This window comes from Capricornis sumatraensis, chromosome 15 (assembly GCF_032405125.1).
Source record: "Capricornis sumatraensis isolate serow.1 chromosome 15, serow.2, whole genome shotgun sequence".
NCBI lineage: Eukaryota > Metazoa > Chordata > Mammalia > Artiodactyla > Bovidae > Capricornis > Capricornis sumatraensis.
The window spans coordinates 31,618,932-31,644,040 of NC_091083.1; the positions used below are offsets into that span (position 1 = coordinate 31,618,932).

Sequence of the window (25,109 nt, forward strand, 5' to 3'; positions counted from 1 at the left end):
CTTCCCTGATGGCTCAGCAATAAAGAACCCACCTGCCAATGCAGGAGACACAAGAGACATGGGTTCAATCCTTGGGTCAGAAAGATCCTCTGGAGGGGGAAATGATAACCCACTCCAGTATTCTTGCCTGGGAAATCCCACTGACAGAGGATCCTGGCGGGCTAGAGTCCACGGGGTCACAAAGAGTTGGACACAACTAAGTGAATGAGATGTAAATATTCATAACTGTCATACATTGTTATATACTTTTATATTTATTGACTCAATGAATACCTAGAGAGCGCCCATTGTGGGCCTGGCATTACATAACTCAGTGCAGAATCCGTCGTAAGGAATGGACACCAGTTTTCTTGGAAGGAACTCTCAGGACATTCATCCAACACTGGTGGCATCAACTTTCTAAAGCACTCAAAATACTTTTGTCATTTTGCCATGATCTTGGCAGCTTTCCTGAGAAGGAAAAAGAGGTGGTACCAAAATCAGTGTTTTTTGTTAGGAAAATTGAGGCACAGAAAGGCCGATTGGCCTGCTCAGAGTCATCCCACTGGCCCCGGTGGGGCTGAGACAGGATGTGTCTGGATGTGGAGTCAGACATAGCATTTACCAGAGTGTTATAACATAGACTCCTGGTCCCATAAACCCCACTAAGTGGGACCACCCAGGAGAGAGGGATTTTCATGGGTACGGAGGCCTGGGAAGACTAGCTGACCAGATGCTTTCACCACAGATCTCCTCGATGGTTTCAAAACACAGATGTGCCCATATCTCAGATGGGAATGTACCGTGAGGCATTTCCCAAACTTCCTTGACACAGGACTCTTTCCCCTCAGAGAACATTCTGGGCTTCGTGTTCCAGGGAGCATGTTTGGGTGAATGCTGGTTCAGAGAGTGGTTTCCTTACAAGGGTGGCTTTCTGAAAAAACCATCCCAAATCAGAAACACAAGATTAAACCAAACTGCCCCCTTTCTCTCTCCCTTAATATGGTCACCGAGCTACAAAGAAACTTGTGCTGCAGCACACTGGGCTGAGGTCAGCAAGGTTCAAGGGCCCCGATGCCCAGGTTTGGGAGTCCCAGCTGGGTTCTGAATCACTGTTCTCCCATGATGCATGCCAGGAAGCTGAGAATTCCAGCCAAGACTCCTGACCTTTTTTAAATGAAGCTGTTTAGAGCCTTCCACAGATTACAGAAAGTCCACGGTGGGGAACACACGACAGTTACAAAGGATCGGAGGGCCATGTTCTCAGCCACCGCACTTTTTCCAATAGTTGGCTGGAATGAGCAGCTTCTGAGTTCTAACCTCTTGGGCAATATTCTTCCTCAAAGTTAATCTTGACTCTATGCTGGCATCATATAGACGCTAACTCGGAGTTCTGACTCTGATGGTATAGCCACGCATTCACCAATAAGAAGCTCAAACATGAGCTGCTGGCATGACCTCCTGCTTCCTTCTCATCAAAGCCCCATTCCATGCCTCTTCTGCAAGGTTTCCATCAATCCACGCGACTCTCGTTACACCAACCCCCCTGGGCATCTTCCGTTCACTTCCTGTGTCTTTTCCTGCTATTTCCTGTTCTGACAACATGAAAACAGCCCGGAATCTATCTCTGGCCTCCATGGTAACCTACCCAGTGAGCACCTTTGAAGACGATGGACGAGGAAAACAGGCTTAACTCCACCAGGAATCATCCTTCCCAAGAAAGACATAGCATAACATTTCTTCTGTAGTCATTCAATTCAGTTCAGTTCACTTCAGTCGCTCAGTCGTGTCCGACTCTTTGCGACCCCATGAATCGCAGCACTCCAGGCCTCCCTGTCCATCACCAACTCCCGGAGTTCATTCAGACTCACGTCCATCGAGTCCGTGATGCCATCCAGCCATCTCATCCTTGGTCGTCCCCTTCTCCTCCTGCCCCCAATCCCTCCCAGCATCAGAGTCTTTTCCAATGAGTCAACTCTTCACATGAGGTGCCCAAAGTACTGGAGTTTCAGCTTTAGCATCATTCCTTCCAAAGAAATCCCAGGACTGATCTCCTTTAGGATGGACTGGTTGGATCTCCTTGCAGTTCAAGGGACTCTCAAGAGTCTTCTCTAACACCACAGTTCAAAAGCATCAATTCTTTGGCGCTCAGCTTTCTTCACAGTCCAACTCTCACATCCATACATGACCACAGGAAAAACCATAGCCTTGACTAGACGGACCTTAGTCAGCAAAGTAATGTCTCTGCTTCTGAATATGCTATCTAGGCTGGTCATAACTTTTCTTCCAAGGAGTAAGCATCTTTTAATTTCATGGCTGCAGTCCTCTGTTGCAAACGTCATGGGAAAGAGACTCTGAATTCCAGCACCCCATTTATGGTCTCCTCTCATAAATTCATTTCTCACTGATGCATTTCTTGGCTTAATGCATCACTTACCCTCTGAACTGTTTTCCACATATCTGAAGGCACTGACATGAGGGTCTTTAATTGTAAGCTCCTGGGAGGTGGGGACATTGCCTGTTTCTCTTTATTATCTGGTCTAAAATACTGACCCTGACAGTGGCATAAGATGGGTGGGATGGGGGTGTGCAGGAGGGAGGTCCCAGTGGGAGAGGATATGTATACATGCAGTTAATTCTATTTGTTGTACAATATTGTAAAGCAACTATATCCCAATTAAAAAAAATACTGACCATGACCTTGAATAAAAGCCACCTTATGATGAACAGGATAAATACAAAGATTAACATAACTTTAGGACTTGGCTGAAAAAATCACCAATTCTGAAGACATTTTGAGGACATCACCTCGAAATGGTATTTGGTCATCTGACTGGACAGAGATGAAGGAAATTCTATTTACTTGGAAATACTTTTTGAATGACCTTCCTCAGTGGTCCTCTCAGCCAACAGGATCCCGGCCATATATGGTCACTATAACCATCCTGAGGAAGTCTGCAGAGGCTTTTCAGTGAGGTCCCGATTCATTTGGCTTTAGGACTCCAGTGTTCTTGCCTGGAGAATCCCAGGGACGGGGGAGCCTGGTGGGCTCTATGTGGTCACACAAAGTTGGACACGACTGAAGTGACTTAGCAGCAGCAGCAGCAGCAGCAGCACTCTTCTCTCCTTTCTTTCTCCTTTAAGCTTTATGAACATCAAGAACATTTTTTAAAAAGTCATTTTATTGAAGTAGAGTTGATTTACAATGTTGTATTAATTTCTGCTGTACAGAAGAGTGATTCAGTTATACATACATGTATACATATATGGAGAAGGAAATGGCAACCCACTGCAGTATTCTTGCCTGGAGAATCCCATGGATGGAGGAGCCTGGTGGGCTACAGTCCACGGGGTCGCAAAGAGGCGGACACGACTGAGCAACTTCACGTTCACTTTCACGTACATATGTACATATAAATTCTTTTCCATGATGGTTTATCACAGCATGTTGAATATAGCTCCCTGTGCTATACAGTAGGACTTTGTTTTTTAGCCATTCTATACATGATAGTCCACACAGCATAGAGATTATCGTCAACAATACTATACTATAAACTTCAAAGTTGCTAAGAGACTAATGGTACTCATATTGCAATACATAAATATATCAAATCAACACATTGTATACCTTAAACAATGTTATATGTGTTATTATACTTCAATAAAAAATGAAGAAAAGTCATGCCTCTGCAGTGGAACCCCAATAACACCCTGGACAGTGATGCTTGATGGAGCTTCCCAGTAGGCAAACACACAGTTGCCCTGAGAGAGTGATGTGTCCTGATTCCACTGGGAGGGGACAAGGAAATTTGGCATTTGGGACCCTCTAGACCTTGTCCTATGTGTCTCTTCACTGGCAGGTCTGATTTGTATCCCTTACAATAAAATCCTATAATCCTAAGTATCATGCTTTCCTGAATTTCATGAGTCATCCTGGTGAATTCCTGAACCTCAGAGGGTGATGGGAACCCCCCAATTTACAGCCAGCTGGTCAGAAGTGCAGGGTGATTGGGGACCCCCAGGCTTGCGGCTGGTCTCTGAAGGGCAGGGGGTCTTGTTGGGGACGAGTGGAGTCTGCACTAACTCCCAGTGGGTGGGGTCAGAATCACATTTCGGGTTTGCAGCCTCTTTCCCCCACCTTAGCTCCCCCAAGGGACGCTGCTGCCTTGTGAGTGTCACAACCAGAGGCTTTGTCAGTCACAGATGGGCTGTTATTGTGCAGCTGAACACTTGAAGACAGAGGTGTTTGGGGGCTAAAAAACGACCAAGCTCAAGGTTGGTTGGATTTTAGGAATTAAAGTGATTACTTGTGCCCTCTCCTATGTCACCCTCCTCTCTCTCTCTTTTTAAAGTGTATCTAGTTCCTATGCTTTGAGTCACTGAAAAATAATCTGGTCGTCCCTTTTGCCACAAGTAAATGAGCACAGAGGTGCTAACTTGAAGATTTGAGAAGTTCTTATTTTGAAAGCAATTTGTTCATCTATTCATTTGTTCAATATCGTGGCATCAACTTTTGGATGAAAGCAGCCACCATAGGACCCCCGAGAAGAGGGTGCTGGGTTTCATTATTTCTAATTCTCACCACAATCCTGCAAGGTAGTTATTACAATTCCCATGTTAGCAACAAGAAAGCTGAGGTTCATACAGATAAATGTTTCCTAAGCCCACACACCATCCACAGGAGCGGGGCAGGTCAGGATTTTTACTTTATCCGAAGTATGAACTTTATTACATCAATAGCTCCTGAGCCCTGATCCATTTTTCCATGGATCAGTGGTGAAACAAGGAAAATAAGATTAATGTACATAAATGTTTTATAAAACAAAAGGTATCCTACACTTAAAGGACTGCTCTTTATTTTCCTTGTTTATTCTTTTTGGTATGTTTTTCTTTTTTATTACATAAATGAAGGTTAATGTATTCAGCAATATTTTTAAATATTCTTACTTGATTAAAAAAAAATCCAGCCCTACTTTTCTTTTTTCTTTACATTTTATGGTTCCTTAAATTCCGAAGTCTGCGAACCACTGCCTCACACTGACCCTAACTGTGAGCCCCAGAGGGAAACTCTGGAAAGGCATACAGGCCTGCACTCTCCTCCACGCCAGATTCTCACTATCTTAGTATGCAGCGTGCCTGGGAGCATGCAGGCTCCCATGGCGGGCTGCACAGAACCAGATGCTGGCTCCATCACCGGGTTCCACCAGGGATGTGCTGAACCGGAGAATCTGCATTTCTAACGTGATACTCAAGATTTCCAAGTGATGCTGTCAATCTCAGACTACACTTTGAGAAGCCCTGGCTTATGCCTGCCACATCATTTCTGTTCACCTTGTCAGGGACTAGCTCAGATCTATGAATATAAACCAACAGAGTGTGGGGTGGGGAGGGAAGTAGGGCACAGAGAAGGTTTGTCCTTCATGATAAAAGAGTGACAAGAGGAGAAGCTCCCTTCCTTCTTTGGAATGTGGCTGCGTGAAGATACGCTACTTGGAGGTGCTGCAGCCAGCATGTGACCAGTGGAGTCCAGGAGCCTGAGGACTTCCGGAGAAGTAACTGCGTTTAATCTGGAGCTCAAAGTGAAGCTGAACAGAAAGATGATTGTTTCCGTGCTTCTGAATACAATCTGGTGAGACCACAGCTGTTGAACTCAGGGTCACAGGGCAGCGCTACTCCCTAAAATATAGTGTGTGTGTGTGTGTGTGTGTGTGTGTGTGTGTGTGTGTATTTGACAAAGCCAATTGAATGCTGGAGGCAGCTCAGTATCATAGCATTCATTAGTTTATATATCATTTTATTCACCTCTGAAAGGCAAGCGAAAAGGCAGTTATCTGGTCACACCTCTCTGATTATGTTATAGATATACTATTAAATGAAATGGAGAACTGGAGTCATTTGGAGGATTAGTACAATCCAACATACCTTTGTATGAATCCACTGATAGTCTCTCTGTTGTTTTAAAAATCACTGAGTCTATCACAAGAGTTAAGGAAGGTTAATCAATAATTTTTATAATACTGATATCCGGCTAGCTCTAATTTAGCAATGCGTCCATCAACAGTTTAAAATGTAAGATTCACTGTACTTAGATTGGGAGTTTGAGATTGCCATGTACACACAGCTATATTTAAAACACATAACCAAACAACAAGGACCTACTGTGTAGCACAGGGAACTCTGCTCAATACTCTGTAACAACCGAAATGGGAAAATAACATGAAAAAGAATAGATACACGTATATATATAACTGAGTCACTTTACACCTGAAGCTAACACAATATTGTTAATCAACTATATTATGATATAAAATAAAAATTTTTTTAAAAGAATCACTGTATTCATCTAAGCCACTGTCAAAGGAAGTCACGTGAGATTTTAAAATCCTCTTCTCCTCAAGGAAAAAGTTGTGACCAGTTTTGAACTGGCAGTTAGGTGTTTCTGGAACCAGGCAGTTCTCCTGGGAATGATCTCAGATGGTTGGTATTCCAGCAGCCCTGGTTAGACACACGTTCTCCTGAGCCTTGCAGAGAAGCAAAGAATGCAACTGAATGCCCCAAAATGTCCATCCCGCTCTGGGCTACAAAATCTGGCTAGTGCACCATATCCCCTGGAAAGGATACAGCCCTTAGTGGGAAATAACAGTTAATGCAAGAACTTGTAAGAACTTGAGGCCATGAGTAATGAGCTGGGAAACTAATCACTAACTTGTTTACGAGGAATGATGCTTCCCTTCAGTTCTTATCCTACCACATTTCACAGTCAATATGATCCATTTGTATAAAACTAGGCTTCAAGATTATTTCAGTGTAAAGTATTATAGATAGGGTCATTTATAAGAGACTGGGTTGCAACCATCAAAATCTTTTTTCCCCCCATTTTATTCCCCAGAGTGACGAGCACTTAGCAAGCTTTGACATAGTTGGAAGTTACAACTGCATTCACTCATCTAGATGGTTATCAGTACTTGGCATGAATACATTTCCACTTACATCCCGTCTGTCCTGTGTGTGTGTGTGTGTGTGTGTTCAGTCGTTTGGTCGTGTCTGACTCTTTGCGGCCCCACGGACTCTAGCCATACTCCTCTATCCATGGAATTTTTCCAGGCAAGAATACTGGAGTGGGTTGCCATTTCCTACTCCAGGGGATCTTCCTGACCCAGGGATCAAACCTACATCTCCTGTGTCTCCTGCAATGGCAGTCAGATTCTTTACCACTAGCACCACTTAGGAAGCCCCCTCTGTCCTCTACGACCTTGTCATATGAGTGGTATATGACACTGGAAGGATTAGACGTGATAACCACTGTGCATAAAAGGCTCGGGGGACCATGTGTCAGGAAGCCTAAAAGGTTAAACAATTAAGACATTTTTGACCGACACTCAACCCCATCCCTTGTCAAGGGAACTTGCACTGCACTCTAGAAATACTCCATAAAGCCCTGTACAGAGTTGCAAGGAAGACCAAATTACTAGGAATAATTACACCACAAATTATGTAGCATTTCCCCAGAGGCCGAGGTAGTTAACAGTTCCATTTTACAAAGAGGTAGCAAAGGAAGAGGCTTGCCCAGGTTACCATAGCTACTAAGTGGTCCAGTTTGGGCACTGGATGGCCCAAGATGTGTGGAGAAGTCTTCTGAGCATGTTACATGTTCTAATTCATTGAATCCTAATCATAGCTCCATAAGTTCTAAAATTAATGTATAGTTAAAATTGGCAGGAAGAAAATTGGAGGCAGTTTTGATTCCCGGGTTACAGATAAGGAAACTGAAGCTTAAAGAGGCTGGACAATTGGCCAAGGTAATGGAGCTACTAAGCATCAGGTTGGTAACTCCGGGACCTTGACTGATTTAAATTCTGGCCAGGTTTTGAAGCCGGGCTGTCTGGCCCTTGAATCTGTGCTGTCAGTGTATTGGAGATAAGCTGCTCTTCCCCAGAGCCATACAGCCTAATTTTGAATCAGGTATCTACTCTTTCCCTGCTGTGCCACCCTGAATAAGTTACTTAACTTCTCTATGCTGAAATTTCCTCATCTGAAAAATGGGAAGAATGATGGAGTTAATTATCATCTGATGATTCAGCACATATGGAACACTTAGAACAATTTGGCACAGAAAGAAGTACTCAGTTAGCTACACTGATGATGAATCACTAATCCATAAAATTTCCCAAAGCATTAAAAATTGGCTTTGGGAATTAAAGCTCGAATTGTATTGAACTGTTTGGGAATGTGTTCATTTGCATAAAGTAAAGGATAGTTATACTTTTTATCAGCTGGATTCTATCTAGTGATTTCTAAACACTGAGGGCTCTGCTGAGACCCCTCAGGTGAATCCCTGTCAGGGGTAAGGGACAAGGCAGAGGGTTCAAACTTTCTCCATTTACATGACACTTAGACTACAGTATAGTATAAACAGAAATTTTAAAATCAAAGTTGATCTACAGTATTATATTAAGTTCAGGTGTATAACATAGTGATTCGATATTTTAATAGAATGGCTACCATCAAAAATACAATAAATAACAACTGTTGGCAAGGATGTGGAGAAAGGCAACCACTAGTACCACCGCTGGTGGGAATTTAAGTTGGTGCATTCACTGTGCAAAACAGTAGAGTCCTCAGAAACCTAAAACCAGAACTACCATGTGATCCAGCAGCTCCTTGCCTGGGCATATAGCTGAAGAAAATGAAAATACCAATTTGAAGCAATATATGTACTCTAATATTCAGAGCAGTATCACTTACAATTGCTAAGATAATGGAAGCAACTTCAGTGGCCATCAACAGATGAATGGGTAAACAAGTTGTGATACACACACACACACACACACACACACACAATGGAATATTACTCAGCCATAAAAAAGAATGAAAATGTTGCCATTTGCAACAACATGGATGGACCCACAGTATTATATGTTGTGCAGTAAGTCAGACAGAGAAAGACAAATACTGTAGGTTTTCACTTATATGTGAAACCTAAAAGATAAAGCAAATGAAACATAAACTTTATATATATATAATTTAGGACACAGAAACACTGTGCGACTTGATATATTATAGTCCTCAGAACCAAACCTGCAATATCTCTGTGTCTGCTGGTACCCAGCAGGTGGCTTGATGCATGAGATGGGGGCTTTGGCAAGATCTGGAAATCTTCTGTGTTGCTTTGATAACTAAATTGTTGGTTCTTCACTGGGCAAGTGAGCAAACTGGCCGGTAGAGAGATTCAAGGGCTCTGGGGCAGGGCTCCAGGGGTGGGAGAGACAGGGAAGAGCACAGAGCAGCCGAGAGTTTCCCAGACCTCTGATCCCTTCACCACCTCTTCCCCTTCTCCTCCCTCCCCTCCATCTCTGGGCAGGATGGGACAAGTTGCAGCAGAGGCTGCCAGAATGCACAGCTCTGTCTCCCCAGATCTTCCTGCACCCCCTCCTTATAAAGGGAAAATGGGGTGCCCTTGGTATAACTGCACAGAGAAAGCGGTGCTGTTACAGCCAGTGGAGAACACACAGCCCATTGCAGAAGTAAGAATACCCCGGATGTGCAAAAAGTTGCCCAGCCCACCTCTAGACATGACCTTCTGCTGCAAAGGGAGGCACACTGACATCTCTGCAGGGAAAGATGAATCACAGAGCTTTACCAAATGAGCAAGTGCAATTCAAGTTGAGCAATGAGCCAAAAATTAATGTGGTTGTTGGTAAAAAACAGAAAACACCCAGATTTGTTAACACCCAGGTTCCCGTGAAGCCGTCCTTTCCAGATGGCCGGCTTTCTTTCATCTCCACACTCTCCTGGGCTGGGGGTGCACACATGTGTGTGTGTTTTCTGTATATCTTTCCCCTCAGTTCAGTTCAGTTCAGTCGCTCAGTCATGTCTGACTCTTTGCAACTCCATGAATCGTAGCACGCCAGGCCTCCCTGTCCATTATCAGCTCCCAGAGTTCATTCAGACTCATGTCCATCGAGTCAGTGATGCCATCTAGCCATCTCATCCTCTGTCGTCCCCTTCTCCTCCTGCCCCCAATCCCTCCCAGCATCAAAGTCTTTTCCAATGAGTCAACTCTTCGCATGAGGTAGCCAAAGTACTGGAGTTTCAGCTTTAGCATCATTCCTTCCAAAGAACACCCAGGACTGATCTCCTTTAGAATGGACTGGTTGGATCTCCTTGCAGTCCAAGGGACTCTCAAGAGTCTTTTCCAATACCATAGCTCAAAAGCATCAATTCTTTGGCGCTCAGCTTTCTTCACAGTCCAACTCTCACATCCATACATGACCACTGGGAAAACTATAGCCTTGGCTAGACAGACCTTTGTTGGCAAAGTAATGTCTCTGCTTTTTAATATGCTATGTATCTTTCCCCTAGTGACACAATTATTCACATTTTGCTGACCTGCACTGGGTGTTAAGCTCGTTTCTGCCCCTCACCTTTCTCACCCCTCTTGGGCAGAAAGGCTACACCAGAGAGCCCACAGTCCCCACCTGTCTCCCAAGGCTCCTTTCTGCCAGCACTGCTTTGGGTTACCTTGGAGAATTTGTGGAAATGATTTTGTAAAAGGATCAACAAAACAAATAACTCAGCAGTAGCACACACACACAAAACAAAGCCACAAAAATCAACTTTCTAGAGGGTAATTTCTGGGAGGTAAGGTGTCGCACTTTCTTCTTCTCCTGAAATTCCCTTTCTTGCCCTCCACACAGTTTGAACCCCATAAAACTGTCTTTTCAGTAGGACATAATCAGCCAACACTGGCCATTTCAAAGTATTCCAAGCGATATGCTTAAAAACTGGTTAAAATTAACATCAAGGGAGAATGGTGTACAGAAATGGAGGGCTGGGGTGGAAGGAGGGTAAGCAGGGGAAGGAACCAAAGAAGGGGATGTTGCTAAGGAACCAGAGCCTGGACCTCAACTGCCTGGAACCTGGTCTTTCCTCCTTGCCCTGAGCTGGCAGCTCCCGGAGTTGTGTGTGCCTGTATGCTGGGGTGTGTGTACTGGGTATGGCCCCTGGATGACTGCACAACCAGCTGAATCCTGACACTCCTCTGTCACAGCCCCACAGGGAGACTGGGGTTTGCTTTGGTTATCAAGCAGAGCAGAGCTCCCCAAGTTTTCCATGCAAAGGCCCTCCATGCAAAAAGGAGAATGTAAAGGTTCCTCCCTCCTCTCACCAGAGGCGGAAACTCCTGAGCTGCTTGTGGTCCCCAAGGGTATACTTTAAGAACTATTTCTTATTCCTCCAAGCCACTAATTTTGATTCCACTTAGAGTGACCATTACATACCATTATGTCCTCCGTCTGTGATCTATACTTTAACATCTATTTGCTTTGCAATGTGCCTTTAAGATGTTAAATATTATCAGCCACCCCCAGGGGCTGGGAAGACATCTGTTTGGCTCATTTGGGGGCATGCCCAGCTTTGCAGCCAGAAGCTTAATAAATGATGATGGCCATCGCAGTGACTCTGAGGTCAGACCACAGCACTGCTGCCTGACCCCCCTGGCTCTTGTTTTAGGAGGCGGCCTGGGGGCCTGGGAGGTCCCAGACAGAAGGTCCAGAACACCCAGGGCCCTCGATCTGCTCCCAGCTCTGCACAGGGCTTCCCACCCCTGGCTGAGACTGTACCTCCTGGTGACTTCAGCCCAGACAGGAGCAGATGGCCTGGCCGGCTCTCGCTTCAGTAGATGGGCCAGCTAGCGAAGCAGACCACCCTTCTCGGCTGAGAAGATATGGAATCAACTCTGTATATTTCTTTTCTCGGCAAAGTGCGTTTTGGGGAAATTCTTGGCTTCCTTGATAGAAAATAATCCTTTGCATTTTTATAGAAGAACATGATAAACCATGGAAGTCGCTAAGGATGGGGGTGAGGGTGAATATGAACGTGTGTGTGCGCACAGAGGAAACTCAGGGCTCGTTCATTTATCCCATGCAACACTATTAGACTTCCAGATTTCTGAAAAAGTCATGTACAGGTTGCATTTTTCAAGCCCATTATAGGTAAGAATATTACTTTGCCTTCAATGCTGCTTTATTCAGAGGCTATATAAACTTACTTTATCTTTAAGCTGGTATCACTAGCATCTTTGTCAGGCAGAGGAAAGTGATGAGAATCCAAGAATTATTAAATCTGCTGCTAAGTTTCTCTCATACCTGATACCCTCAGGCTAAGACAAGATGTTGAAACTCTTTATCATGTGTCAGATCTGTGTATCTTGACTTTATCGATTAGAAACTGAGTTCAAAGAAACGAACCGACCCCAGGAAGCCCATGTTCAGTTCTCGATCTGAGATGAGCTTTATTTTTTAAACTTTTATTTATTTATTTGCAGCGGTGCTGGGTCTTTGTTGCTTCATGAGCTTTTCTTCAGTTGAGGCAAGCGGGGGCTACTGTCTGGTCGGGGTACGCAGGCTTCTCATCACAGTGGTTTCTCTTGGACAGGACAGGCTCTAGGGTGCATGGGCTTCCACAGCTGTGGCACATGGGCTCAGCAGTTGCAGCTCCAGGCTCAAGAGCACAGGCTCACTAGCTGTGGCACACGGGCTTAGCTGCTCTGCAGCAGGTGGAATCTTCCTGGACCAGGGATCAAACCTGTGTCTCCTGCACTGGCGGCAGATTCTTTACCACTGAGCATCACCAGGGAAGCTGTGAGAGGAGGTTTGAAGTCTTTAACTCTAGTCACTTATGAAGCTGGTGTTGGGGCCAACATGGCAGCCACATATCACATGAATCATCTCACAAGTCTGATATTAATCATATATATTTCTTACTTGTGCAATGAAAGAGAATAGGCTGAAATGTCAGAGGAGCAGTGTTCCAGCTGCATATACTACTCTGTGACCCTTGAGCAAGTTAATCAACCTGTCTGAATGTCTGTTTCTCCACCTGAGTTATCATCTTATTTACATAGTTAATGTGAAGATTAAATAAGATATACTCCAGGGAAACTCTGTAAAGTGCCATCATTATTATAGAGGTCATTCAATAGGAAATTTGGATAACCTTAAACAAGTCTATAAAGTTTATAATTTTTCTCATGCTTAAATGGTCTACTCTTTATCCTTCAGAGATAGCTGCCCAACAGAAATATCATGGAAGCCTAATAGGAAATTTCCATGTTTTTCAGTTAGCCACATGAAATAAGGAACAAGAAATAGGTGAGATTAATTTTAATTATGTATTGTCTTTCATCTCCCCATAGCCCAATAATATTTCAACATGGAATCGCCGATATAAAAATCATTAATTAGATTTTTTTTTAAATGTAGTCTTCAGAATTTGGTGCATGTTTTACAGTCACAGTCCATCTTAATTGGGACTGGCCACATTTCAAAGGCTCCAACTGTACCCCACAGTGTAGCTTTAAATCTCTCTTGATGTTTCTGTCCCACTGGTTTTATCAGGATTAGGGACACTATGTAATACACAAGAACAGTCCAGCTACTATCTTTAATTCTCTTGAAAACACACTGACTTGTTTAAGTTTGCTCCATTTCTCAGAATCACAGGACACTTCATTCCTCTATTTTAACGGAAGTAAATAGTTATAAATATGATGCCAATGGCCACTTAGAGATGGGGTCAGAGAAGAGAGACAGTAATCTTAGGATTCACCCCGCATCACTGGGGAGCTCCCTCTGTGGCAGGGGATGGAGAAGACTCTGGTGTGCTCTCTCATCAAAGGGAGGAAATACCCACTCATCCAAAGAACCGGGAAAGACCTTGACACAAGGCATCTCTGGAAGCAGAAGGCACACATCCGTTTTTCTCTCACTGGCTTGTCTTCCTGGAAGACAAGCTCTCACACAGCATCATAAGCCTCAAGAGACCCTAATAAGGAAGGACCCCACCTCAGCCATTCCAATCTAGTGAGAATCTATTGTATTTTTAAGAAACTCAAAAGAGCGAGCCCAGAATCTTCCCATTAACGGCTTCCAGTCCTCCACCCACTGACTCTCACTGTCAGGAAATTCCTCTCCATCTTATTGAAATGATTCTCACTAAGAGTAAAGCTCATTTCTCTTTGCTCCAAAATGTTCCCTTAAATACACATTCAGATCAGAAAAAAGTGGAGAAAGTCATTTTAAAGGAATAACTATATGAAGGCCAGATGCAAGAAGTTCAGTTTAATACAAAACAAGCATGGCACCCTCCTGTCTGGTTATAGAAATATCAAAAGGTTGGTTGAGAAAAGTCCATGATGGTGGCCTCTTGTATTTTGATGCAGGCTTTTTCAAATACATTTCTAAAAGGTTGAAACAATTTGGTGCAATGGAGAAAATGCCATTGACTCTGTTGAATGGGAGTGCGATGTGGCTGGACAAAGTTCACACAATGATGACCAAGGCTGAAGGGTTGACTTGTTACTAAATCACATCTTTGTGTCACAGCATGGTGCCAGCTGTCCGTAAGTGCAATTCAGTGACTTAGGGCATCACACGGTCATGTTGTGGGTGTCAGGAACCTGCCTGTGAATTGAGGGATGAGCCTTCTGAATATTAATATCCCTGTATGTGAACTCTTGACCTCTGTTCTTTTCCTGTACACGTAATGTGGGATTTACTCAACACCATCAGAAACTTGGAAGTGCAGATTCCACTTGGCCATCTCAAAAGGGTTTTGTAATAAACCTTTAATGTGGGGATTATGGCCATTTTGCTCTGTAACCCTTAGAAGGGAAATGCTTCCATCACAGTGGCCAGGTCTGCACAGGGGCAGGAAATAATCTCTGTAGTTGTCCGATTACCAGCATCCTTCTGATTCAAAGCAATTCTGGTTAGATGTTGATTTCTTAGTTAGCCCAGTGTTCTACCACTTCTGTTGGAAACCATGCTGCTTCTGAAGGTCTGTGGTCTAGCCTTAGATGAATCTCTTACCCTAATCTTTAGTGGCTGAAAAGCTGGACCTCCCATGTCTGTTGCTATTATCAATGCCCTTCATTCCTTTATCCTTGTATGTAAACCTGTTTTCATCTTTGTGAGAGATGACCATTTCCTCCAAACTTGCCTCTCCATCTTATAAGCCCTGTGAGGTGAGCGTAGGAAACATCCACCCTTCCCCACCAGATCAAAAGATTAGGAAGGGTACTGCTCAGTCTATAGCTTATTACAAATATTCTGGAACTGTTCTTAACAATGGCAAAAACTTTAGCATTTAATATGCATAATACTGATGACTAAACAACTTACAAGGTTTTCAGTCTATGAAGCTGCTAAAAAAAGAAGGGTTCCAAGTCAAAATATTTATATGCTATCAAAAACTTAGAGATGGGTCCCAATGAATTTGAGAATAGGGAATCCCCCAAACCTTCTGTCAAAAGAGTACAATCCTGGACTACAGTAGTTTATAGGATACAAACAAAAGTCATATATTTAAGTTGGCTTTTGTCCATCCTTGTTTCTCCAAGTTCTGTTGAAACTCATATTGTAATAATATATGAGAGTTTAGAATCATTTCTTCTTCATTTTTTTTCCCCTGAGGCAAAGAATACAACTTTATTCGGAAAGCCACCTGACCAAGAAGATAGCAGACTAATGTCTCAAAACAACCATCTTCTTCTTCTTCATATTTTTAAAACTAACTTTATTGGAGTATAGATTTATACCATTATGTATGTTAGTTTCTACTGTACAGCAAAGTGAAATCAGTTATACATATATCCATTCTTTTTAAGATTCTTTTCCCATATAGGTCACTGAAAGTGAAAGTGTTAGCTGCTCAGTTGTGTCTGACTCTGTGACCCAATGGACTGTAGCCCGCCAAACTCCTCTGTCCGTGGAATTCTCCTCTCAAAGATACTGAAGTGGTTTGCCATTCCTTTCTCCAGGGGATCTTCCCAACACAGGGACTGAACCTGGGTCTCCTGCATCACAGGCAGATTTTCCTTTACCATCTAAGCCATTAAGGAAGCCCCATATAGATCATTACAGAGTATTCGTTCAGTAGAGTTTCCTGTGCTATACAGTAGATCCTCATTCAGTTCAGTTCAGTTCAGTTGCTCAGTCGTGTCCAACTCTTTGCGACCCCATGAACCACAGCACACCAGGCCTCCCCGTCCATCACCAGCTCTGGGAGTCCACCCAAACCCATGTCCATTGAGTCGGTGATGCCATTCAACCATCTCATCCTCTGTCGTCCCCTTCTCCTCGTGCCCTCAATCCTTCCCAGCATCAGGGTCTTTTCCAATGAGTCAGCTCTTGGTATCAGGTGGCCAAAGTATTGGAGTTTCAGCTTCAACATCAGTCCTTCCAATGAACACCCAGGACTGAGCTCCTTTAGAATGGACTGGTTAGATCTCCTTGCAGTCCAAGGGACTCTCAAGAGTCTTCTCCAACACCACAGTTCAAAAGCATCAATTCTTCGGGGCTCAGCTTTCTTCACAGTCCAACTCTTACATCCATACATGACCACTGGAAAAACCATAGCTTTGACTAGACGGACCTTTGTTGGCAGAGTAATGTCTCTGCTTTTGAATATGCTGTCTAGGTTGGTCATAACTTTCCTTCCAAGGAGTAAGCGTCTTTTAATCTCATGGCTTCAATCTGCAGTGATTTTGGAGCCCAGAAAAATAAAGTCAGCCACTGTTTCCCCCTCTATTTGCCATGAAGTGATGGGACCGGAGGATCCATATTAGCTTCCCATTTTATATATAGTGGTTTGTATATGTCAATCCCAACCTCCCAACTTATCCCTTCCCTCTTTGGTAACCAGAAGTTTGTTTTCCACATCTGTGACTGTATTTCTGGTTTTCTAGATAAGTTCATCAGTAACATGATTTTTTTTTTTTTAGATTCTACATACAAGTGATATCATATGATATTTGTCTTTCTCTGACTTATGTTACTCAGTATGACAGTCTCCATCCATGTCACTGCAAATGGTGTCATTTTGTTCTTTTTTATGGCTGAGTAACATTCCTTTGTATATATGTACAACATCTTTATCCATTTGTTTGTCAATGGACATTTAGGTTGCTTCCACTTTTTTTTTTTTGGTGCTAAACTCAAAGCAATTGGTTCTATGGTCCTTGGGGGAGGTACTTCCAGAGTATCTTAGGATTTGCCCATTTTTTCATTCACAAGGATTTATTTAGTGACCTATGTGCCAGGCCCTGGGCTGGGTGCCTGGGGCTACACAGTGATCATGACACAGATCTGGCCCTCACACTGTTGATGGCTCTGGGAAATGCCAAGTAAACAGGCCATGGCAGTGAGTCGTGATGAGTTGTGACAGTAAGAGGGAAAGCTCAGGGGCAAGGGTGAAAGTTAATGTCTTGGAGCAGGACTGTCAGCAGGGGGTCTTCCCAGGACAGACACTCCCCCGCCCCCTGCCCCGACCATGTCCTCTGCCTGCCTCTTATTTGTAGAAGAACGTTAGCCTGATCCAAATTCCAGAAAATAAATTAAATCACACAAGTGAGAAAATACAGAAACAAAGGAAATAAGCAAGACAAAATAACAATAGCTCAGCCATTAAACAATGTCAAGGACCTAAGGACCATAGATAATATTCTGAGCCGTAGCCTTCGAGTTGCTCTGTAGACACTAACCCACCCCCTGACCAGGTGGAAGAAGTTAACTCTGTGCTGACCACACACACAAAGACCCCAGGCTGGCTGGAACCAGAAAGGTGATGACGCTGACTTCCAATTACCTCACTACAAACCAATCTGAAGAAAGTCCACACATTGACCACAACCTCTCCATGTATTTAAAAGCCATTCCCTGAAAACCCCTGGGGTGTTCAGGCCTTTCAAGCATTAGCTGCCTGGACTCCTATCTTGGTGAGTGAAAGTTGCTCAGTCATGTCTGGCTCTTGGCGACCCAATGGACTAAACAGTCCATGGAATTCTCCAGGCCAGAATACTGGAGTGGGTAGCCTTTCCCTTCTCCAGGGGATCTTCCCAACCGAGGGATTGAAGCCAGGTCTCCTGCATTGCAGGCGGATTCTTTACCAGCTGAGCCACAGGGAAGCCCTTAGCACCTGCAATAATGCTGCACTTCACTTCACCACAATCTTGTTTCAGCAACCAGCTTTACTGTGTATGGGTGAGCAGACCCAAGTCTGGTTGGGTAACGGTAAGACCCATTCCTGGGGGACAAGGAAAGTCTTAGAGGGAAAAGCGTCTTCAAATCTGGGAACTGAAAGCTTAACAGAAACCATCCAGGGACAGAGGTGAGGACATGGCAAGGAGTGTTCCAGGAAGAGGGAATAACATTTGAAGCACGTTCTGAAAAGGGATTGGGAAGAGTGTGAACTTCTCTTATTCGGTCCAATTCAACATTTTCTTGATGGTAAACGATTGAAAATGCCCTTTCCAAAACTGCTGCACATCAGTAAATGCATCTCTTTTCAGTGACTTGAGACTGCTTCAAATGCCCCCAACCATACTTCCCCAGAGCAAATCAGCCAACCGATTGTCATTTCACTGCCACTGAGGTGTCATTTCCTGTTTAAAAGGGTAGCTGCTTTCTAAGCCTCTAAGAGCTGACATTAAAAACCATCTAAAACACACCAGACCACTCATCTCTCAGCATCTCAAGTTGACTCTTTAGAGCTCCAAGTGCTTTATTAGTTTGTGATGCTGCTAACTGAAGAGATCTTGCGCACTTTATAGTCTTATCCACTGCCCCACCCTCCACTCCAAGCCAAAGTTTCAACTCTTAATAAGCCTGTGGTCTTCTGAATCTAGTCTAACAAGGACATAATCCAAAACATGGGAGAACAGTACAAGGGTAGATAAATTAATCAAAACATTTAGTAGTAGTAGTAAAAATGTGATAGTGGAAAAATTGTAAAGAAACCTTCAATGGACCTAAACGAGTAAGTGACTCAATACTAACGGAATATCCATTTCTGGAATTTATGAAGCTATTCACAAAGATGACAATTTTCAGTAACTTGGAAAAGGCTAATGAAAGACAACATTAAGTGAAAAAAGAAACTACAGAGAATTAGTCACACATGACTGCAACTATGTAAGAAACACAAATATGAAAAGTGCTGGAAAGAAATCTACCAAAATGAGAATAGGAGTTGAACTGTTATTTGTGGTTTTTGAGCTTCTTCCCACAGTTTCTTTCCTACACTGCATTTGTAACACCTTTAAAACTGAAATCTTATTAAAAGTAGTCACTCTTTAAGTTAGCAGTTTGAACATTTTCAAATCTGAGCAGCACGTACATGGGAACATGAGACCTGAGTGCCTCTATGTAAATCTCCCCACGGGAGCATAGTTTTCCCTCGTGAATGCACATGTGGGCATTGTTTCAACCCACTGAGGGACTGCAGCATCTCCAGGGCAAATATGATGGAAGTTAAGGAGCACTACCCTCAGAATATGATAGACACTGGAGAATATTAAGCAAATATGGTTAGAAAAGTTGGAGGTGAGTAAGAGATTTGGAATTAAATTCTTTAAATCAAGTTTCCAAACTTCACCATTCTTTAGGGCTTTGAGTAAAACAATGATATGTTATTTTTTGAAGCTGAACAAAAACTAGGGTCCATTTCTAACGGACTAATTCTAATGCCTGGATTCTAATGCCTGTTCTGACTTCTCTGCCATGGATAAGTTCTTTGTTTGGGGATAAATGATTTTCTGTGTCAACTTACAGACAATCAACAGTGATGGCAATGATGATCTCTGGGAGGGAGTTGGAGTTACTGAGCCTTTAGAGAGAAGACAGAGCCAGGAGACTGCTCTTCTTTCGTCACACCTATGAAGGCTTGACTTGAAAATAATGAACTGTTTTCTGTAACTCGAGCAAGGAAGATGACAAAATCAGTCTTGCAGCAAGAGTTCTCTAGGTTATACTATAGCCAACTCCTTCTATTCAGAAAGATTAGCTAATGGCAGTTGTGGAATTTCCTTTTCTAGAGATTTGTAACAATAGGTTTGATCTATATCTGGCCTTGAATGCCTTAGGGGTTCTGTTCAAATAAGCAGAATGAACAAAAATAGCGTGCAAGCATGTGCGCTTGCACACACACACACACACACACAAACACCACAATGTGCCCCAATCTTCTCTCAGAGATTTTAATAGAGATTTTTAAATGATTTATTTTCTTACCCACCCTTCAGCTGAACCAATATCTGAACTGCATCAGTCGCAGAAAAAACTTAGAAAGTTGGCCAAGAGTCATTTACCTGAACTAGGAGTTCCAGCTTCCGGTCATCAAGAAGATGTACTTGACATCGACGGCCCTCCGTCATCTAAGAAGAAAGACAAATGATGGTCACTAAGAGTCTAGTGGCCTTTCACAAGGTTAGAGGGTCCCCATGCTGGATGCCAGCAGGCACATTCCCCTGGGCAAAACCTCCTCTGGGAGCTGGAGACTATAAGGCCAAGAAACGGCAGGATTGGTTCATTCGTTCATTCAAAAATATTTATTGAACATTTTCTATGCGCCAGGTACTATTTTGGGAGCTGGTGCATAGTGGCACACAAGACTAGGTCCCTGTTCTCACGGAGGTTACATCCTTACGGGGGAGATGTGAAATAAACTAGCAAATGCATATATAACATAATATCAGGTGGTAATAGTTCTTCCTTCTTGAGTCACTCTTCAATAATTTTATCACTGTGCATTAGGGTCACAGTTCAGTATCTGGTCTCTGCCACCTCCCAACTCATTCCCCTATTTGATCACAGGGAGCAAACGACCACCCCACTGGCAACTGAACTTGATTTCCGTGTTAATCATCCCCTCTCCTCATGTATGACTCTAGTCCCTACAGAGCTATCACTTATGTTACAGGAACCCTGGAGATAAAAGCTCACAGCTGAACTTGACCTCTCACCCTTGTGCCTTTCACCAATAACATATCTGTACAATAGAAAGAGCATCTTGGCAGGCAGCAGGAGACCAAGTCAAGTCTTAACCCTGCTGGTTATTGGCTGCAGGACTTTGAACAAGCCTCTGTTCATCTCTGCACCCCGATCTCAGGTATTAAAACGAGTAGGTGGGCCCACTGGGAGCAATGGTAAATGTTTAACAACCAGCTTTCTGGAAGGAAAAAGCTTTCAGAATGCTTCCAAATTTGTAGCATTTGCTGGAGCCCTGGCATCATCCTCAAAGGAAATCCTCTGAAGACCAAGCTTTCTGGGAGATGTTAGACAGCCACCATTCTAACAAGACTCTTGCTACTCCAAGAAGCTTCACCACGTCTGATTTCAAGCAACTGTCAGGACAACACGCAGAGTGTTTCTGACAGACAGAGACAAAACACACCACCTCCAGGTAGAATGATGCTGGGAGAGGGCAGGGAAGCTCCATGCCTTCCCCCATAACTTCCCTATGCGTTTCTTCTATCGGGGTGTTCCTGGGTTTCATCCTTTTATAATAAACCAGTGGGGCTTTCCAGGTGGCTCAGCAGTAAGAACAACAACAATAAACCAGGAATCTAGTAAGTAGAAACAAAACAAGAAAACCCTAATACATACCACTTCAAGAATGGAGATACTAGCAAAGGCCAGTAAAATAATTAGGATGTGTTGATTTATTTAGTTGTTATAGTATATATTAACTTTGTTTTAATATAACTTATTTAACTGTAAGTTTATATAATTAGCGTTAATAATGGCTATGTTTTACAACTGGAGCACAGAATTCCTGAAAAGATAACAACTATGCTCACAAGTGAATGCGAGCCACCCCAACACAGCTGCCTGGACCAGAAGACTCTGAGATTCCTTCCAGCCTTTGGCTTTACAGATGGCTGCAGACCCCGCTGAAGCCACCTTCTCTTTCCCCAGCTATCAGCCATGTCATGCAGACCCAAAGGAAAGAGGAACATGGACTGACTCCAGCCTCGCCTCACTTCATGGGCATCACAGTACGTTCTCAGGAGCGCTTTCTCCAGGAAACACAGAGAAGGCAGCCTCTTCTCTCCTTGCCCAACCCGGCTCCTTCCCTCACCACTGGCATGTGCGAAGCTCTTGTCTGTTCCTACCAGAGAATTCTTTCTCCTTCCTTCAAAGAAGCCAACCAAGTCATAGTATTATTCATGCTTCCATCAAGTCATATTATCACTCATTGTTATTCATAAGAGTATGATTCAGCCATAAGAAAGGAAATCTAGCCATTTATGACAACGTGGATAGACTTGTAAAGCATTCTGCTAAGTAAAATAAGTCAGACAGAAAAAAAAATACAGTATGATCTCACTTATATGTAGACTCTAAAATAAACCAATGAAACCAAAAAGTCATGAACTGCTAGAGACTGAGAACTTGGTGGTGGTTGCCAGAAACAGGAAAATGGGGGTGGGGGGTAGAAATTGGGTAAAGCTGGTCAAAGAGCACAAGCTTCCAGTTAAAATAAATAAGACCTGGGCATGTACTATACAGTCTGCTGACTATAATGAATAATACAATATTGTATATTTGATAGTTGCGAGGATAGCAGATATCAAAAGTTCTCATCACAAGAAAAAAATTTTGACACTTATATAGATGTTAACTAGACTTATTCTGGTGATCGCTTAACAACATATACAGATATCAAATTATGCTGCATGCCTGAATATAATCTTATAAGCCAACTACATCTCAATTTTTTAAAAAGGAAAACTTTTACAAAGTGAATAAAAAACTTGGCTGGAAAAAAAAATCCATCAGCTTCATTTCAATCATTGCCCAATCTAAGTTCAAAGAAAGCTACTATAATTTTATATTATGCTAAAATATACCAAAATGTATAAATGATTCTTTTAACAAAAAAGAGCACCCAAAATGTTCACGTTTCAATAGGGCAGCTGACAGCAACTGCACAGGCATTTTGGATAACATTTTAGATATTTAGCAATTCAGTTCTTATTAGGATGAACTCAAGGTCAACAGAGAGGGAGTTCTAGGAAAGCGAGTGCTACAACCATCTTGAATATTATTTTGGAATTCCTTTAAAAACATTTATTAATATTAATTGTTTGAGAAAATTTTCTGAAGGGTGGGGAAAACATTTTTTAATTTTTAAATTTATTTTAGTTGGCAGATAATTGCTTTACAATGTTGTATTTGTTTCCACCATACAACAGTGTGAATCAATCATAAGTATACACACATCTCCTCTCTCTTGAACCTCTCTCCCTCCCTCCCTATCCCTCTAGGCTGTCACACAGCACCAGGTTGAGTTCCTTGTATTATACAGCAACTTCAAAGCTAAGGACAATTTTAAGGAATTTTAAGAAATTCTGTTTGTCCTCTCCATATATAAAACACAAAGTTTTGAACTTCTTTTAATTGTAAACAGTTAAGGGTATAAACATGTTCTTGAGTTGCTTACTCACATTCTAATAAGTTGTATAAAAACCAAGGAAAGTTGGTATCCAAGAGACATTACTATATCAAATAAAGTTCTACTCATGGCCATAAAGAAGAGGTAGCCGTATTATTTTTCTCAAAATATTTCCAAACTTGCGAAGTGTGACGTGACCCTGAATTTATACCCATACCTAAAGTCTGAGACTCTCATACCTGAGTCTCATTTTCATCTGAAACATACAATTCCATTCCCTGCATCTCATCTTATCTGCTCAGACATTTAAAGAAGTAGCTGTACATTCAGATGTTAAGATCTACCCAAGGATCTTCCAACTTCATTCTTCCTTTAAACAAAATCTCACAACTAAATCTTGGGGGATTTACACGCACACTCCCTATTCTAATAGGAAATTTGATTCCCTGGTGGCTCAGATGGTAAAGCGTCTGCCTGCAATGTGGGAGACCTGGGTTCGATCCCTGGGTCAGGAAGATCCCCCAGATAGGGAAATGGCAACCCAATCCAGTATTCTTGCCTGGAAAATTCCATGGACAGAGGAGCCTGGTGGGCTACAGTCCATGGGGCTGCAAAGTGTTAGACACAAGCAAACAACTTCACTTTCCCTTTTGGAAGGCAAATTGCCTCTGAGAAAAATCTGCACAGAGAAGTGAGTCTAAACAGAAACTCAACTTTGAATCATCATGTTTTTGAAAGCACAACTTTCCTTTGACAGCACAGCTGTGGCTTTTTTTTCCCCTCAAAAAGGAGACCTGTTTGTTGTTCCACATGGATGGGAAATAGGAGCATCCTGCTTTCATCATCAGCTGAGAAAAGGTTTGCCATCCTGGGTGTGTGTAGAGAGAGAGTGGCTGGACATCTGTAGCTTTGTCTGGCTTCCCAGGCACAGTGAAATTTTCTTCTGAATACTAACAATTGCAAATTAATACTGCTTTCCTTGTTCTCATTTTCAGCTGCTCGGGCACAACTGGAGGGCTGGCATTACCCTCAAAGGAAATCCTTTCGGAGAACAAGGCTTCTTGCAGATGTCAGCTGGCTACCTCTCCAGCCATGAATCGACTTGTTACAGAACAATTCTATACCAAGCAGACGCCTGCCAAGTGCACTGTGATGCCAAAGGATACACAGAATAGTGTTATTTCGGAAATAAGGTGCCCGCTCCATTTATCCAACTTTGCTGTTAAGACACACAGTGAATCACGAAAACTGCACACAAACATGGAAATGCATGTATGATACAAGCTTAAGCAAACAGCAGGATATGAAATGTGTACTATAAAGGTAGCCAATAAAATTGTGGGAATTAAGAGGCAAAAATAAATAACTGATGTGCTGGGTTAGTAGGGTTATGGGTGTTCCTCCACCTTCACCCAAATTTGACCTCACATCTTTTTTTCTTTTTTCAGTTAAAAAATGTAAAAAAGAAAGTTTATCTGGAAAAATGAAGGACTCTGCTTGAGGTCAGCTATAGGAAATGGAGCTTGAGAAGGCTTCCTTCTCAGCAAATTCATTTTAGATTGCCTGTGAGATATTCAAATTAATTTTTAATTAGAGTTTGGTTGATTTACAATGTTGTATTAGTTTCTAATGTACAGCAAAGAAAATCAGCCATGCACACATCTAGTCTCTTTTAGACTCCATATAGCTCATTACAGAGCACCGAATGGAGTTCCCTGTGCTGTACAGCAGGTCTTTATTAGTTACCTATTTTACATGTAATAGTGTGCAGACATGAATCCCAACCTCCCAATTTATCTCTCTCTGCCCCTTAGTAACCGTAAGTTTGTTTTCTACATCTGTGACTCAATTTCTGTTTTGTAAATAAGTTCATTTGTACCAATTTTCTATGACTT

At 42.7% G+C, this 25,109-nt stretch overlaps 1 protein-coding gene across 3 annotated transcripts in view; it reads right to left on the bottom strand.

The window, feature by feature from the left end:
* Positions 1–25,109, bottom strand: part of FRMD4A (FERM domain containing 4A) — a 367,797-nt gene that overhangs the window by 200,021 nt on the left and 142,667 nt on the right. For all 3 annotated transcript variants that reach the window (XM_068987913.1, XM_068987915.1, XM_068987914.1), the window contains exon 2: positions 20,126–20,191. In XM_068987913.1, coding sequence (XP_068844014.1) covers positions 20,126–20,191 — 66 coding nt within the window. The remainder of the gene's footprint in view (positions 1–20,125; positions 20,192–25,109) is intronic.